The following is an 18,170-nucleotide window of genomic DNA, read 5'->3' as shown; positions in this document are numbered from 1 at the left end:
AAAAGATTTTATTTATTTGAAAGAGAGGTGGAGACACACAGAGAGAGGTCTTCTATCCACTGGTTCACTCCTCAAATAGCTGCAACAGCCAGTGCTGAGCTGATCCGAAGCCAGGAGCCAGGTGCTTCTTCTGGGTCTCCCATGTGGGTGCAGGGACCCAATCACTTGGGCCATCCTCTACTGCTTTTCCAGGCCATAGCAGAGAGCTGGATCAGAAGTGGAGCAGCAGCCGGGACTCAAACTGGTGCCCATATGGGATGCCAGCGCTGCAGGCTGGGACTTTAACCTGCTGATACAATGCCGGCTCCTTATTTAATTTTTTTTTGAAAGATTTATTTATTTGAAAGAGTTACACAGAGGTATATAGAGAGAGGTCTTCAGTCCACTGGTTTGCTCCCCAGATGGCCACACCAACCAGAGCTGAGCTGAGCTGAAGCCAGAGCCTGGAGCTTCTTCTGGGTCTCCCATGTAGATGCAGGGGCCCAAGCACTTGGGCCATCTTCTACTGCTTTCCCAGGCCATAGCAGAGAGCTGGATTGGAAGAGGAGCAGCTTGGACTTGAACTGGCGCCCATATGGGATGCCGGCACTGCAGGTGGTGGGTTTACCCCGCTATGTCACAGCGCCGGCCCCTTTTTTGTATCCTTAAAAGGATCTTTTTATCTTATTCTCTAAAGTGAAGACCCAATTCAGATTTTCAATTTTTAACTGCTTACAGGAAATCAGCTTTATAAGGTAACCCATCAACCCTGAACATTTTAGTTACTCCAGAGAAAGTAAAATATATTTGAAATTTAGTCATCTGTGTTTCCAAGTTCTTCAGATCTTCCACATGAGATGGCTTGGGAGAATTCAGAAGAACCTGGGCTTTCTTTTCCTTTGCTGTTAATCCTTCACCGTTCGGCACGTCTCTTACTTTCATCATCAAAATAATTTTCATTTCTGTGGTCATATGGGCAAGTTTTGGGTCAGTGATAAGGGTTATCTGTTTCATAACTGTTAGTGTCCATATTCGTGTGAAATGGCTTCTCATTCCCATCTTTTGGTCCATTAATGTGTAACCCTTCAACTTTTTCTTCTTTGGTTAGTATTTTAGATGACACCCTATTTTGATTACCATTGCTTTTAGTGTCATCTTCTTTCTCTGGCTGTTAGTACTGTTTGAAGCACTGGGATGTGGGGCATTGCTAGACTAAAAGCAGTGCTTTCGCTTGCATCCAAAGTGGTTTATTACACCAGTATGGGGATTTTATTTCTTTTTTTCCAAATAGTGTTTGCAGAGCAACAAGATTGTAGTGTTCATATTGTTTCCTTGTTTGTACTTTATTTTTATTTTTTAGACATTTATTTATTTATTTGAAAGTTTCAGAGAGAGAAGGAGAGACAGAGATATTTTCCATCTGCTGTTTCACCTCCCAAATGGTCCTAATAGCCAGAGCTGGTCCAGGCTGAAGTCAGGAGCCAGAAACTTCTTTCATGTAGGTGGCAGGGCCCAGGAACTTGGACCATCTTCCACTGCTTTCCCAGGCACATTATCAAGGAGCTGGATTGGAAGTGGAGCTGGGACTTGAACCAGCAGGTGTATGGGATGCCAGCACTGCGGGCAGCAGTACTGCATTGTTTGCACTGAATTACTCTTAGTCAAGTGAAAATCCTTTTTGTAGGCTTTCAGACTCTGTTCAAAAGCTCTACACTCTGTCCATACAGACAGTTCCTCTCTAGCTGCTTTTACATTGAATATTAATGCTTTTGCTGTATCAACATTGCATTTAACCAACTCATATAAAGCCTGTTCATTATCTTTTGTGTGATATCCTTCAGGAATTGCTTGTACCCCTTTCTCATCATCTGTTCTTCTAGATGTGTCCTTAAGAAAGTTAATCATTTTATTTTCTGGTGAGTACTCAGAATCCCACAGGAGCTGATGAACTTTTTCATTTTCTTTGTATTCACAAATGCCAATGGGACTTTCTGCCTGAAACATAGAGCCTGCCATAATCGCCTTTTTTTTCAGTCTGATAGAATATAATCTTTTCTTCACATGCTTCTTCTATTTCACTGTTTGCATCAAAATATTTACATCAACATGGGGAGATTATTTCTTGGGCATCTTGAAAAGCAACAGATTGTGATGGATCATTATGGAAGACTGAGTTTCATCCTCCTGTCCCAAAAAATCCTTTATATTCTTTCATTTATTTTCCCTACCACAGCCTCTGTTGTCATCCTCTTCCCCTGTCTTCTTCCTCATCTTCTTCAGGTAGTCAAATACTACTATCAGAACCATAAAGGGTGAGAAATTAATTGGTGTGTCACTTCCCTTGTAACATCCCTTATGTCAGAACTGAAGTTTGTTTCTCCTTCCATCATTTCTTCCTGTTCTGTTCATTTATCATCAAAATCATATACCTGTATATCAGGTGATTGATCAAATTCATGGTTATTTAATATTGCTGAACCTCTTTAATTTCTTCAAGAAATTAAGAAACATCTGACATTTTTAGTAAACCACTATAGTAGTGATGGAGGGACTCGACACAGGGTTATGGACTGAACAGATTTCTCTGTCTTATCTGCCATGCTGCTGGGTCATGTTTCCCCAGTGGCCATGGCTGGGTCATGACCAGAACCCAGATGTAAGATTCAGCAATGGGACTCTAACTGCCACCGTCTCTGTCACTTCCACCCCATGGCCTCTATGAGAACACCAGGGCTAAGTTCTTTTTTTTTTTTTTTTGCCAGGCATAGTTAGAGAGAGAGAGAAACAGAGAGTTATAGACAGTGAGAGACAGGCAGAGAGAAAGGTCTTCCTTCTGTTAGTTCACTCCCCTAACAGCCGCTACGGCCAGTGCTGTGCCAATCCAAAGCCAGGAGTTGGGTGCTTCCTTCCAGTCTCCCATGCAGGTACAGGGACCCAAGCACTTGGGCCATCCTTCACTGCCCTCCCAGGCCACAACAGAAAGCTGGACTGGAAGAGGAGCAACTGGGACTAGTACCTGGCACCTCAACTTGGACCAGAACCCCGGGGTGCCGCCGCCGCAGGTGGAGGATTAGCCAAGTAAGCCATGGTGCCGGCCCAGGGCTGAGTTCTTAAAAAGAGGAGGTAAGGGGCCTGTGCTGTGGTATAGCAGGTTATATGTGACACCATATGGGTGCCAGCTGGAGTCCCAGCTGCTGCAGTTTCAGTCCAGCTCCCTGCTAATGCACCTGGGAAATCAGCAGAAGATGGCCCAGGTGCTTGGGCCCCTACACCCACCTGGGAGACCCAGAAGAAGTTACAGGCTCCTGGCTTCAGACAGTCCCAGCTCCAGCTGTTACAGCCATTTGGAGAGTGAATCAGTGAATGGAAGAAAGATTTTTTCTCCCTCTCCCTCCCCCTCCCCCTCCCCCTCCCCCTCTCCCTCTCTCCCTCCCCCTCCCCATCTGCCCCTTCTCCCCCTCTCCCCTTCTCCCTCTCTCCCCCTTTCCCTCTCCCCCTCCCCTCCCCCTCCCCCTCATAAACCTGGGGGAGTCGGGGAGGGGGAGAGGGACCTCCCCCTCCCCCTCTCCCCCTCCCTCTGTAACTCTGCCTTTCAAATAAAGTAAATAAATCTTTCAAAACAAAGCAAAACAGAAGGTCAGTTGGGGCCCATGTTGTGGTTAGTAGGTTAAGCTAACACTTGAGATACCTGCATCCCATATTGGAGTGATGGTTTGAGTCCCAGCTACTCTGCTCCATATCCAGCTTCTGCTGATGCACCTGGGAAGGCAACAGAAGATGGGCCAAGTACTTGGGCTCTTGCCATCATTTGGGAGACCACAGTGGGGTTCTTGGCACTTGGCTTCAGCCTGGCCCAGGCCTGCCCACTGGTGGTCTTTTGAGGATTGAATCAGAGAATGAAAGATCTCCCCCACCCACTCTGTCCCTCACTCTGTCACTGTGCCTTTCAAATACTTTTTTTTTTTTTTTTGACAGGCAGAGTGAGACAGTGAGAGAGAGAGAGAAAGGTCTTCCTTCTGTTGGTTCACCCCACAAATGGCCGCTATGGCCAGCACGCTGCGCCAATCTGAAGCTAGGAGCCAGATGCTTCCTCCTGGTCTCCCATGCGGGTGCAGGGCCCAAGCACTTGGGCCATCCTCCACTGCACTCCTGGGCCACAGCAGAGAGCTGGCCTGGAAGAGGGGCAACCGGGACAGAACCGGTGCCCCGACCGGGACTAGAACCCGGGGTGCCGGCGCCGCAGGCGGAGGATTAGCATAGTGAGCGCGGCACCGGCCTCAAATACATTTTTTAAAAGAGAAGATAAATTAGGGCTAGCATTGTGGCATAGCAGGTAAAGCTACTGTGTGCTATGCCTGCGTCCCATGTGGGTGCTAGTTCATATCATAGCTGCTCTACTTCCAGTCTAGCTCCTTGCTAATGGCCTGGGAAAAACAGTGGAGGATGGGCCAAGTACTTGGGTCCCTGACATCCATGTGGGAGACCTGCAGGAAGCTCCTGGCTTTGGTCTGGCTCAGCCCCAGATATGTGGCCATCTGGGAAGTGAACTAGTAGATGGAAGATTTCTCTCTCTCTAGCTCTGATTTTCAAATAAATAAGTAAAAATTTTTAAAAGAGGAGGTAAATGAATAACAAAACCCTAGCTTGATATTCCTACAGTTTCTGTATCCCCCAAAGCTAACTGTTCACATTGAACAGGAATTTGCCCTTGCAGGGATCAGTGTCCTTCAGAGATGTGGCTATTGATTTCAGCAGCGAGGAATGGCAGCACCTGGAACCTGCTCAGAGAAGTCTCTACTGGGATGTGATGCAGGAGACCTTCAGCCACCTGCTCTCAGTAGGTAAGCAGTCACCTTGGTATCTGAATGGAGGCCTCTCTAAGAGTGTACTGTTTTCAGTTGATGAATTTCAAATTGTGATGATTTGTCCTTAATTTGTTCAGGATTTTCTGTGTCTTTTGGTTACTTTTAATACTGTATTTCTAGAGATACAGTTACTTTTCTGAAGAACAAATCCTCATTAACAATAAGACTGTTGATTGTGCTCTGAAATGTAATCAGCTGGACTGAATCCTTCATCATTTCATATGAACAGGCTATCAAGTTCCCGAGCCAGAGATTTTCATGTTGGAGCAAGGAAAGGGGCCGTGGGCATTGTGGAATGAGAGCCCATATCAGAGTTGTTCAGGTGAGTATGACCAGGTAGATGGGAGCCAGGGAAGTCAATGTCAGCAGTCAGGAGAAAAATGGACAACTTTGAAATGGTATTAAGGTGACTCTTCTGGAAGGCTCTAAATTATTTGTATTGCTTATATATAACCCTTGACATTGACCTCTTGGATAACTAGCTGAGGATCTTCTATCTACATGACCTTTGCCATTTCTTCTTTGAGTTTTTGGATTCTGGGTCATGTGCCAATTTGTATCATTAAAGATCTTTCATTGTGACACTCTTTCTAATGTCCTTTTTCATTTTTCTACTTTATCAATAGTTGTAGAGTCTGTCTTTATATGTTCAGGTGATTGCTGTATTTGAAAATCCCTGTGTGGCACACATTCTCATTCTGGCTAGTTCCTTTTATTTATTTTTTCTCACAGTGAAATGCCTCAGAACTTTATCTTTAACCAGGTTTTCTCTTTATCTTTTCCATAGGCACTGTCATAGGATTTTTCCCTTACTCTCAATTCCCCATTCCTTTCATCCAACTAATGACTCTAGGGTCACTGTCACTTAACCTTTGGGAGTACCATTCTGCTGTTTTACATTATTAATCACCATAATTGGTATTTCCTTTTAATGTTGCTTGAGTGACTTCATACTGACTAGGATCTCTTTGCCCAGGTGGCTGATGTTTTTGTTACTACTTTATGTGTTTTACCTGATGAGGTGGAGTTTAAACATAATCCTAAATTAAGAACTCATGCATGAATCTAGGTGAGGATTCGCTCTCTCTCTCTCTGTCATTTTGAAATTTAAATCCTTTTTCTTTTCCCCATAACCTTGTACTTTCCCACCATGAGCCTTTTTTTTTTTTAAGATTTTATTTATTTGAGATGTAGAGTTACAGACAGTGAGAGAGAGAGAGAGAAAGGTCTTCCATCCGCTGGTTCACGCCCCAAATGGCTGCAACTGCTGGAATTGCACTGATCCAAAGCCAGGAGCCAAGTGCTCCTCTCTGGTCTCCCATGTGGGTGCAGGGGCTCAAGAACTTGGGCCATCTTCTACTGCTTTCCCAGGGCACAGCAGAGAACTGGATAAGAAAAGGAGCTAGGACTAGAACCAACGCCCACATGAGATGCCAGTACCGCAGGCGGAGGATTAACCTACTGTGCCACAGCACTGGCCCCATCAGCCATTTTCTAATTCATGCATGTTATAAAATTTAAGAGATCAGTATCATTAGTTTTTATAAATATCACTGTTCTATATATGTTGCTCTTTGCCTTTTTCTATATCTATACATAGTATAATCTGCTCACCTAGATTGAATTATATCTCTGAAGGTTTCTTATCAACACTACCTTCCTCATCAGATTACTCCCCTCCCCCTCACCCTTTTCTCTATGTACCTCCTCCTCCAGCCTCTGCTGAGATGTTCTTTGAGCTAAAATCACCCATTTCTCCTTTCAGAAGAGGAATTTGGGTTTCAAACCTAAAGTAATGCATTTCTCATAAGCTCCTTCCCACATTGAAAGGGAAAGTCATCATAAATTTGATATTTGATAGGGATATTTCCAAAAGTTTGTTTGAAAAATTTATGTTGGTGCAAAGACTGTTGAAATTTATAGCTAGTTTTTTTCATAGTAGATATTTTCCATGAACTTTTTGAAGACCCCTTGTTTTTCATTCTACAAGTATTTTAGTAGATTGGTGGTCAGATAGACAGCTATCAGTAAAGAGAAAAAAAAAATGCTTAACTGATGTTGCTTTCTTCAAGAAAATAATGCCTACAAAGAGTCATTATGAATATAAGGACATTAAAAAATAATTTAGGTGAGTCCATACATTCTTCCACCCAAATGACCCCATTTGTGCCACTCATTTGTAAATGGTATGAAGCATAATTTATACTGACACAATTTTGATAGAAGTAACACATCAAAAAATGTTAAAGTAATGATTGAATATGGTAAAATTTCTTCCCATACTGACGATGTGTGTGCTCCAACAGAAGAGAAATTATGGGAACATGAAAAGTGTGGAAAACTCCTCAGTTATAAACAAACATCTTCTCTGTATCAGAAAATTCATCCTGGTGAGAAATCCTATGAATGTGCTGAATTTGGAAGGATCTTCACCCAGAAGTCACAGCTCAAAGATCATACAGATGAAAAACTCTACGAGTGTATTGAATGTGGGAAAACTTTTGTACAGAAGCCAGAATTCATGACACATCAAAAAAACCATGCTAAAGAGAAGCCCTGTCAATGTAATGAATGTGGAAAATCTTTTTTCCAAGTGTCTTCTCTTTTTAGATTTCAGAGAATTCATTCTGGAGAAAAACTCGATGAATGCAATAAATGTCAGAAAGGCTTCTCTTCTAACTCAGATCTCAGTATGTATCCAAATAGTGATACTGGAGAGATGCACCACAAATGTGGCGATTGTGGCAAAGCATTCACACAAATGTCCGCACTTGAGATGCATCAGAAAATTCACGCAGGTGAGGGATCTTATATATGTATGGAATGTGGACAAGCCTTCATCCAGAAGACACATTTGATTGCACACCAAAGAAGTCATACTAGAGAAAAGCAGTATGAATGCAGTAACTGTAGGAAATCCTTCACTTCCAAGTCACAACTCCAGGTACATCAAGAAATGCACGCAGCAGGGAAGCCTTATATATGTGCTGAATATGGGAAAGTCTTCAACCGTAGTTCTAACCTCATTACACAAAAGAAAGTACAAGTTAGAGAAAAATCTTCTATATGTACTGAATGTGGGAAGGCCTTTACCTACAAGTCAGAACTAATTATACATCAGAGAATTCACACTGGAGAGAAACCTTATGAATGCACTAACTGTGGAAAAGCTTTTACTCAGAAGTCAGCACTCACAGTGCATAAGAGAATTCATACAGGAGAAAAATCCTACGTTTGCATGCAATGTGGGCTGGCCTTCATCCGGAAAACACACCTGATTACACATCAAGTAATTCATACTGGAGAGAAACCTTATAAATGTGTTCACTGTGGGAAATCCTTTACTTCTAAGTCACAACTCCATGTGCATAAACGAATTCACACAGGAGAGAAACCCTACGTGTGCAATAAATGTGGGAAGGCATTCACCAACAGGTCAAATCTGGTTACGCATCAGAAAACTCATACAGGAGAGAAATCCTATGTGTGTTCTCAATGTGGAAAGGCCTTCACCCAGAGATCAGACTTGATTACTCACCAGCGAATCCATACTGGAGAGAAACCTTATGAATGTAGTACCTGTGGAAAAGCCTTCACCCAGAAGTCACACCTTAATATACACCAGAAAATTCATACTGGAGAGAGACAGTATGAATGTCATGAATGTGGGAAAGCCTTCAATCAAAAATCAATACTCATCGTGCATCAGAAGATTCATACCGGAGAGAAACCCTATGTATGCAGTGAGTGTGGAAGAGCCTTCATTCGAAAGTCAAACTTCGTTACTCATCAAAGAATTCATACTGGAGAGAAGCCTTATGAATGCAGTGATTGTGGGAAATCATTTACTTCCAAGTCTCAGCTGCTGGTGCATCAGCCAATTCACACAGGAGAGAAGCCCTATGTGTGTGCTGAATGTGGGAAAGCCTTTAGTGGAAGGTCAAATCTCAGTAAACATCAGAAAATTCATACTGGAGAAAAGCCCTACCTCTGTTCTGAATGTGGGAAGACCTTTAGAGAGAAGTCGGAGTTGATTACGCATCACAGAATTCATACTGGAGAGAAACCTTATCAATGTAGTGTCTGTGGGAAATCTTTCACTAAGAAATCACAGCTCCAAGTGCATCAGCGAATTCACACAGGAGAGAAGCCTTATGTGTGTGTTGAATGTGGAAAGGCCTTTACTGGCAGGTCAAATTTGAATAAGCATCAAACAACACATACTGGAATCAAACCCTACAAGTGTACAGTTTGTGGGAAAGGCTTTGTGCAGAAATCAGTGCTCAATGTGCATCAGAATATTCACGCTTGACAAAAACACTATGAGGAGTCTCACTGAGGTTGTATGTGGTTGTATATTATTGAATCCGTGCAGTAGAATGCTACATATATTGTGAGTAGGAATGCCCATGTCAGTGTCACTCATACTCACTGTTCAGAAGAGGACCTCTGAGAAAGCACTTGAGGGGGTATCGCTTCCTATGTTTTCACCAGCCTTATTGAACCTTGGGGCATTCATACTGAGAAGGGGTTGAGTCAAGTTGAAGCCTTAGAAGTAGCCTTCTCATGAAACCTGATGGAATGCTGTTAGCAATTTCTTCATAAAGAAGATGATGTTATGTTAATGATAATCCTGTTTACTATGGAATAAATATAATGCCAACAAATTAAATGGTGAAACAGCTTCATACTCATATATACTATAGTGATTAATTTTAATATCTATGAGTTATTTGATGCAGAACACAATGTTTAACAGTTATCTGTGTTCTTTTTTTTAATGTAACACATTTGTGCATATCAAATCCATCATTGACTTTTTCTGTCAGTAGATATCACATTAAAAATCCTGTATTCTGATGCACTCTCAGAGTGTATTTTCATTTAGCACCATTACTTTTACCTGTCTTATTAGCCTACCTGTAGTGTCATTGAGACTCAGAAGCCGTCAGCCTGTTGTCTTCTGACACACCAACATAGTGTCTTGTGAACTCCATTAACCTCAGGAAAGCGTCTGAGTTACAAATATTCAGGTTACCTTGGATCAACTTAAGTTTCCCTTCTGCTGTCACAGTTCTTTCAACTCATTTGCCTTAATGACCGGGTTTTCATAATAACAAATCTGTACTCCTGCTATATCATGCTGTAACAAACCCCAATATATGTTCACTTTCTGCTCTGTGTCCATCTTGATGCCATGTCCTCTGTAAGGACCTTTTCTCCCATGTGTCTCAAACATAGCAGTTCAATTCCCTCCTCAGGGCCTTTGCATTTGTAGTTCCTCTGCAAAGAGCACAGTTACTCATTGCATCTGTGTGGTTTGCTTGCTTCTTTCTTTCCTTCAGCGACACCTCCTCGTGGTCCTCTCCTGTTTTTCCCTGTCGTATAAATTTCCAGCTCTATCCGCCTCCATCTTTCTCCATAACACTTAACAACATGGTATTCTGTATATTTCACTTATTTGTCTGATTCCCACACTACATATGTTTTAAAAGATTTTATTTCCTTTTTTTTTTTTAAAAGATTCATTTGAAAGGCAGAGTGACAGAGAGAGGGAAGGAAGGAGCTAGGGAAAGAGAAGATATCTTCTGTCTGCTGGTTTACCTCCCAAAGGACCACAACTGCCTGGACTGCGCCAGGCCCAAGTAAGGAGCCAGGAACTCCTCCATCTGGATCTCCCACGTAGATGGCAGGGGCCCAGGCACTTGGGCCATCTTGTGCTTTTTCAGACACATTATCTGGAAGCTGGATAAAAAGCAGAGCTATCAGTACTAACTGGTACTTTGATACGGGATGCCAGTATTGCAAGTGTCAGCTTAACCTGCTGCACTACAACACTGGCCCCCATTTTCCTTTTTCAGTTTACCACTATGAACCTAGGTACATGCCAGTCACAGAGCACGCTTTCTGTAAATACACATTACAGAATGTTGGCCCCTCTTCATTACATGAATATATATTGCAGTATAAGAAGCTCCAGAATGGAGAACCAACTTGCTTCAAACACACCAGGTATTTTCTTACCCTGTCTTTAAACCTGGCCTATATCCCTTTCCTGTTTTTTAAAAGTCATTATAGGGGCCGGTGCTGTGGCATAGCGGGTAAAACCACTACCTGAGGTGCCAGCATCCCATATGGGTGCCGGTTCCACTTCCAATCCAGCTCACTGCTATGGCCTGGGAAAGCAGTAAAAGATGGCCCAAGGCTTTGGGCCCCTGCAGCCATGTGGGAGACCCGGAAGAAGCTCCAGCTTTGGATCGGCATAGCTCTGGCTATTGCAGCCATTTAGGGAGCGAACCAGTGGATGGAAGACCTCTCTCTCTCTTTGCCTTTCCTTCTCTCTGTAACTCTGACTTTCAAATACAATAAATAAATCTTTAAAAAAAAAAGTCATTATAAACCTTTGGCCTGAAACATACATACATACTTATATGTGTGTGTGTGTATACATATATGTATGTGTATGTATGTTTCAGGCCAAAGGTTTATAAAGATTTATTTAATATTTAAATATATATATATAAAGATTTATTTATTTGAAAGGCAGAGTTACAGAGAAAGAGGGAGAGGCAGAGAGACAATCTTCCACCCACTGGTTCGCTCCCTAAATAACTGCAAAACCAGGGCTGGGCCAGGCCAGAGCCAGGAGCTGGAAGCCCGCCCCATCTGGGTGCAGGGGCCCAAGCACTTGGGCCATCTTCCACTGCTTTCCCAAGCACTTTAGCTGGGAGCTCAGTCAGAAGTGAAACAGCCAGGATTCAAACTTGGCACCCATGTGGGATGCCGCCATCACAGGCGGTGGCTTGACCTGCTAAGCCACAGTGCCAGTCTCAAAGCCAACCGATTTTAAAAAATGGAAAATAAACCACAGGAAGACCCATGTCAATGCTTGTTTCTAAAATTTTCTGCCATGATTGCTAAATCCCAAGTCAGTTCCAAAGTGATGGAAAGAAAGCCTACTTACTGCCACTGCATTCTTAGCTGTACCATTCGTTTGCACCTCAGAAGGATCCAGCCCATCAAGTAACTCAACCTACAGACCTCTTGCCCTGGTGTGTGTGCCTAAAGTCTGTAGTGTGGAGGGGCTCAGAGCAGACAGGGGTGGATCTTCCTGAAGAGTGCCCAACTTAATTCAGGCAGCAGTGGATCACAGATGTTGGCAGATGTTCAGCTGAATGCTGAGCTGCTGGGTGTCCTCACTGGAGCCAGTGGAAAGATTTGTTTGGAGGGTGTCCTTTGGCAATACTGGCAGTGAGGAATTGTTGAGCTGGGCAGAAAGATGGTCTTGCCTTTGTGAAGACCAGCATGGGGAGGTGAAGATGAGAGAACAGAGCCAAGGATTCCCCTTTCATCCCCCAAGCCCTAATCTGGCAGGGCTTGCTGACACATCCAATTACCCCACTTTAGGTCAATATCTGCTGATCATGATTAGTTCTTCTTCATGTCTTCCTAATCTTTGATGAATCACCATATCCCTTTTTCCATCTTAGAACAATGTCTAGTGACCTACTATTATTCCCCTTTACCTCATCCAGCACTGTATTTATTCCCCACTTTAGGATGTCTTCTGAGCTACCATTACTTCCCAAGTTACGATAATATTTGCTGATCCTTCAGTAGAGTGTCTGGAGAGCACCCTCTTCTCCCCTTTGTAACCCAAAACAATGTCAGGATATCCTCTTTATCTCCTTCCTACCTTATTCCAGTACTGTGTGTGTTATTCCTCATTAATTCCAGAAGATGGTGTCTGCAAATCTTCAGATTACCACTCCCTCAATTACCTCACTCCACTGTAGTATCTGTACTTCATCTCACTTGTAATAATGCCTGGTAGCATTAACCACTGGTTACAACCCCCAGAATGGAGAACAGTGGCGTACTCCACCTAATCCAACTCTTACCTCATGATACTTACATTAAACCTCTAGCAAGGTGGGGTTTCCTCCATTTATTTTTCCATCACTGTGATAACCAGTTTCCTCCACTGCTTTCCTAGCAGTATCTATATATCCTAACACCAAAATGGTACATATTGTTAACCTGCCCCCCTCCTCTCAAAGAATGGCAATGACTGATAGTGAATCAATCTTTACATTTCCCATCTGTATTTTAGAGCCTCTGTTACCCCCATCTCCATTAGCAACAAGCACAGTACCTGTTGATGCCCATTAACCACTAAAAGCATCTGTGACCCCTCTGTTATATCCTGGTGACATTTGCTGGTTCCTCGTTGGTCTCCAACGCAATGTCTGCTGATTCCCCATTACCAAATTACTTTACACGGCTCCTCCATTATGTTTGGCTACGGCAAGTTCCCCAATATTTCTTCTCCACATTTACAAGGACAAGAGCCCCAGGAGTGGGATGAAGACGAGGTTTCAGCCTCTCTCTGAGTGCCTCACAAGGCATAGGGGACTTAGACCAGGGATTATAGGATGAAGTGGTTTAATATGGGTCCATGATAGCTGTAGTACTGGCAGAAGCCAATGAGCATATTAGCTAGTTGACACAGCATTTGTCTTCTGCATGCCCATGCCTCATATGGGGAAAGACATATATTTAAGTTATTCCTCTTTTATGTTTTTCAGTATATTATTGACACAATGATTGTAATTATGGGCTACGGTGTGACATTTCAATACACAACATATAATGATCAGATTAGAGTAATTAGCATATCCATCACCTCAAGCATTTATCCTTTCTCTGTGTTGGGGACATTCAGAAACCTCTCTGTTTGCTATTTTGAAATAGAGAATTTTTGTCAGTTATCTGACTCTGCTGTAGAACATTAGAAGTCATTCCTCCCATCCAAGTGCACTTCTGTTCCCATTAACCACTTCTCTGTTCATTCCTATTCCTCCCTCTGCTTTCCAGTCTCTAGTAACTGCCTTACTCTACTCCTATAAGATCAACTTTTAAGCTTTAATATATGAGTAAGAAATACAGTAATTGTCGTTCTGTACCTGACTGACTTCACTTAACATAATATCCTCCAGGCTTTTCCATGTTGCTGTGACAGGATTTTGTTCTTTTTTATGGCTGAATATTATTCCATTGTAGGTATGTAACCAGAGGTTTTTTTTATCCATTCATCCATTGATGGAACACCTAGGTTGATTCTATATCATGGCTGTCATGAATAGTGCTGCAAAAAACATGGGAGTACAGATATCTTTGACATACTAATTTCCTTTCTTTTGGGTCTATACCCATAATGGTATCAGTGTGTCATATGGTAGTTCTATTTCTAGTTTTCTGAGGATACTCCCTCTTTTATATTATAATATTGTAATAGATAATATGAATTTTTTTTGTTTTTAGAGTAGTTTTAGATTCATAGCAAACTTGGGAGGAAGGTAAACAGATTTTCTGTATATCCACTGCCTCCCCATATCCATATAGTCACCTCCATTATCAACACCTGCCACCAGAGTTTTTTTTTTTTTCTTCTGGCAATTGATAAACTTATGTTAGCATTCATTATCACTCAAAGTCCATAGTTTACATTAGAGCTCACTATATATTTTATAGGTTGAGACAAATGAATAGTGGCATGTATCCATTGATACTGTAGCATACAAACTTGTTTCACTGCCCTAGAAATCTCTGTTCTGCTTATACATCCCTCCCTCCGCCTTAACTTCTGGCAAGTTATACTTTGTCCATAGTTTATGCCCTTTTTTTTGATGTCATATACTTGGAAACATATAGCCTTTTCAAATTGGCTTCTTCAATCAATACCATGCATTTAGGTTTCTGCCATGGCTTTGATAGTTTCTTTCTTCTTAGCACTGAGTAATATTCCACTGTCTAGACGTATCACTGTTCATTTATCCATTCACTTTGGTTGCTTCCAAATTTTGGCAATTAATACTGAAGCTGCTGGGGTGAGCATTTAATCTAGTGTTTAAGATGCCTGTATCTCACATTGGAGTGTCTAGGTTTGATGGCCAGCTCCATCCCTGAGCCAGCTTCCTGCCAATGTGGACCCTGGAAGATAGCAGTATTGACTCAAGAAATTGAGTTCCTGTCATCCATGTGGGAGACCAGCATTGTGTTTCCATTTTTGCCCCTGGCCTTGGCCCAGCCTCAGTCATTGCAGGCATTTGGGGAGTGATCTAGTGGATGTGTGCTCTCTATTTCTTTAGCACTCTGCCTCTTGGAAAAAAATAGTGAAGCTGCTATAAAGATCGCTGTGCAGGTTTTTGTGTGAACATAACAAATATTTTCAAAATGTTATTTCCTTTTTACAGTAATATTCACTTCTTATACAATTATGAGATTTTGACACATGTGTTACAATCATGTGGTCAGCACAACATTCAAGATAGAACAGTTCCATCACTGCCCCAAATTCCCTCCTGTTTTTTAGTTAGTCCCTCGTCCTACTCCCAACCCTTGTTGATCACTGACCTATATTTTGTGCCTACAGCTGTGCATTTTCTACAGTGTTGTATAAATGGAATTAAATGTATGTTATGTATGAGGATGTCTCCTTTTGATTTTACTACTTTTGTTAAATTTGATATACTTGAGATTTATCCATCTGGTTATAGGAGATACAAAGAGAAAATAAGGTGATGAAGAGATGGTCAAAATCATGATTAGGGAAATGCTAATTAAAACCACAATGAGATACTACTACACATCTTTTAGAATGGCTAAAAGTAAAAATACCAAGCATTGACAATGATGCAGAGCAGTGGAAACTTCCGTGCGTTTCTGCCACGAATGGACTTAGGTCCACACAGAAGTTTGGCAGTTTCTTGTATTGTTAAACAACACTTAACATATGACCCAATGGTTCTCCTTCTTTAGGTATTTATCTTTAACAACCAAAAAATTTTCACACACATACGTATACTCAGATGTTAAAATCAACTATATAATAATTGTCAAAAATTTGGAAACAATCTAAAGGTACATCAATGAGTAAATAAATTATTAAACAAAATGTACATGTCTAAAATGGAATGTTACTCAGACATGAAAAGAAATGATATGACACTGTGTGCAACGTGGGTTAATCTCAAAAGTATTGTTATATTTTACTGTCTTATATGAGAACATGTTACATTTGATAAAAGTTTAAAAGTGGAGTTATCATAATTTTATATGTGCATATCATTGTATAGTCATCTTGTATATTTATAGTATATTTTGTGACCCACTGTAATAATTATTACATATTAATGTAATAATATAGTTTCCATTTTATATAATATCTATTATATGATTTCTATATTAGATTATGTAATTTTTATATTTTATATATCAAACATTCACATAGCATTGTTACTTCTGTTTTCACTTATTTGTGTTTCATGTTTATAGTGTAAAGTTGTAATAAAAAGGGTCATAGTGTTTGGAAAGTCACTAGATTTAGGTGGTCCATGTGTTTCTTATCTGTCAAAAGTTCCAGTTCTGGCTTTTGTAACATCAAGGAAGCTTGCTCTGGCTCTGGGCCTTCACGTCGACTGCGATCTCTGAGCATATTCTGCTGCCCTTGCAGCTCTTGGTCTTCTCCTCTTTTAGAGAGCTTCCACTTCTATCATTGGATCTGAAATAACATATTCCTGGGGTCATGTCTTCTGACCCCAGGATTTGTACTATTTTTGTGTTGCAAGTAGCAGTGTCTGACCTGATAGTAATATTTTGTTTTTGCTATTGTTTTTCATACCCCCACCTCTGCTAGACCATCAGCCTCACAGGACAGAAACTGTCTTTTTTGTGCTGTGTCTAAGGCACCGAATACAGCACCTGCACAAATACTACAAGCTTGTTAAATAGATCATTGAGTGAAAGCAGTAGCACTAAGGTTGACCACACAGAGGGCACTAAATACATGGAGTTGGGGATGGAGGTGGTTACAGTTCCTCTAATTCTATATTTAATGTTCCTCCCCCTGCTGCAGCACAGAGAGCCCTAACTCTTTGTTGCCCAACCATCCTGCATCTTCTTACCCCAGAAAATCCTACCTACATTCTCCCCCTCTGTGTCTACCAGGTCTCCTTACTCTGCTTCCTCCTGGTCCCAGTGTGCAGATTGCATACAAGGTGGGGCACATTAGTGAGGGACCATACACAGAGCTATTTCAGGTAAGGTAGGGACTTCTTCTGGGTCTCCCACATGGGTGGCAGAGGCCTAAACACTTTGGGCCATCTTCTGCTGCTTTTCTCGAGCCATTAGTAGGGAGTTGGGTCAGAAATGGAGCAGGTAGGACATGAACAGGCACCTGTGTGGGATGCCACTGTTGAAGGTGGCAACTTTACCCACTATGCTACCATGCTGGCTCCAACACCTTTAATCTTAGACCCCAATCATCAGTGCTGTCTGCCTCACTCCCTGCATTACAGCAATCACTAGCAGATTTGTAATACAGTTGACAAAAATATTGTGGTTGAGACTTCTGGGCTTCCGGCACCACATCAGACAGTGAATGAGATTTAGTAGGCAAGTGTTGATCCTATGGTCAAAGTTGGGTTGAGCTTGGTTAATGGCAGGACGAGCTGGGCCCTTCACCGTCACCATTCAATCACCTACTGATGCTAGTGTGACTGTTACCTATATTATATATCCTATCCTAACCAACCTTATCCTACCCTACTTCTCACTGCTCATGCCATGCCACTTAACTGTTACACTTAATTCCACAATTATGTGCTTTTGATTTTCAGTATAATTAACAATTATAATTTTTTTTTAGATTTTTATTTATTTGACAGAGTTACAGAGAAAGAGAGAGAAAGGTCTTCCTTCCGTTGGTTCACTCTCCAAATGGCCGCAATTGCCAGAGCTGCGCTGATCCAAAGCCAGGAGCCAGGTGCCTCTTCCTGGTCTCCCATGCAGGTGCAGGGGCCCAAGCATCTGGGCCATCCTCCACTGCTATCCCAGGCCATAGCTGAGGAGCAACCAGGACTAGAACTGGTGCCCATATGGGATGCTAGCGCTGCAGGTGGAGGATTAACTTAGTGCGCCACAGAGCTGGCCCCAACAATTATAATTTATACCTAACATAAGATCCTTGTCATTACCACATGCCTCTAATTATTAAGGTGTCACATCTAACATATCAACTCTGATGCTAAAAAATAAAATGTCTGCTATTTGCTATCTTCATATTGGTATTTGTATTATATTAACAATATTTCCCCTTCTACAGATAATATATTGCCCCTTCTTTTGAAATCAGCACAATCATACTACTTAATAATATTTTCCAGGGTGAAGTTCTGGAAAATGTGCACACTTATAATACAGTGTTGAGTACCACTGTGATGTAAATGTTTGTATATCCCCCAAAACTCATATGTTGAATTCTAA

The 18,170-nt window shown here is 41.8% G+C and overlaps 1 protein-coding gene and 1 pseudogene across 11 annotated transcripts in view; one reads left to right on the top strand and one right to left on the bottom strand.

Annotated features, from left to right (window-relative positions):
* Window positions 1–18,170, top strand: part of LOC133747810 (zinc finger protein 585A) — a 97,272-nt gene that overhangs the window by 30,103 nt on the left and 48,999 nt on the right. For 7 of the 11 annotated variants that reach the window (XM_062176160.1, XM_062176157.1, XM_062176158.1 and 4 more), the window contains 3 exons: window positions 4,694–4,820; window positions 5,074–5,166; window positions 7,151–9,500. In XM_062176160.1, coding sequence (XP_062032144.1) covers window positions 4,694–4,820; window positions 5,074–5,166; window positions 7,151–9,156 — 2,226 coding nt within the window. In that variant the 3' untranslated portion in view covers window positions 9,157–9,500. Of the gene's footprint in view, window positions 1–4,693; window positions 4,821–5,073; window positions 5,167–7,150; window positions 9,501–18,170 lie in introns of those variants that run through there. The other 4 variants (XM_062176167.1, XM_062176166.1, XM_062176165.1 and 1 more) reach the window with 4 other exon arrangements.
* Window positions 893–2,690, bottom strand: LOC133748597 (mesoderm induction early response protein 1-like; annotated as a pseudogene).

The sequence above is a fragment of the Lepus europaeus genome, chromosome 19 (assembly GCF_033115175.1).
Source record: "Lepus europaeus isolate LE1 chromosome 19, mLepTim1.pri, whole genome shotgun sequence".
Lineage (NCBI taxonomy): Eukaryota > Metazoa > Chordata > Mammalia > Lagomorpha > Leporidae > Lepus > Lepus europaeus.
The sequence above is the reverse complement of the archived record's forward strand: the minus strand, read 5'-3'. Positions and strand labels throughout refer to the sequence as shown.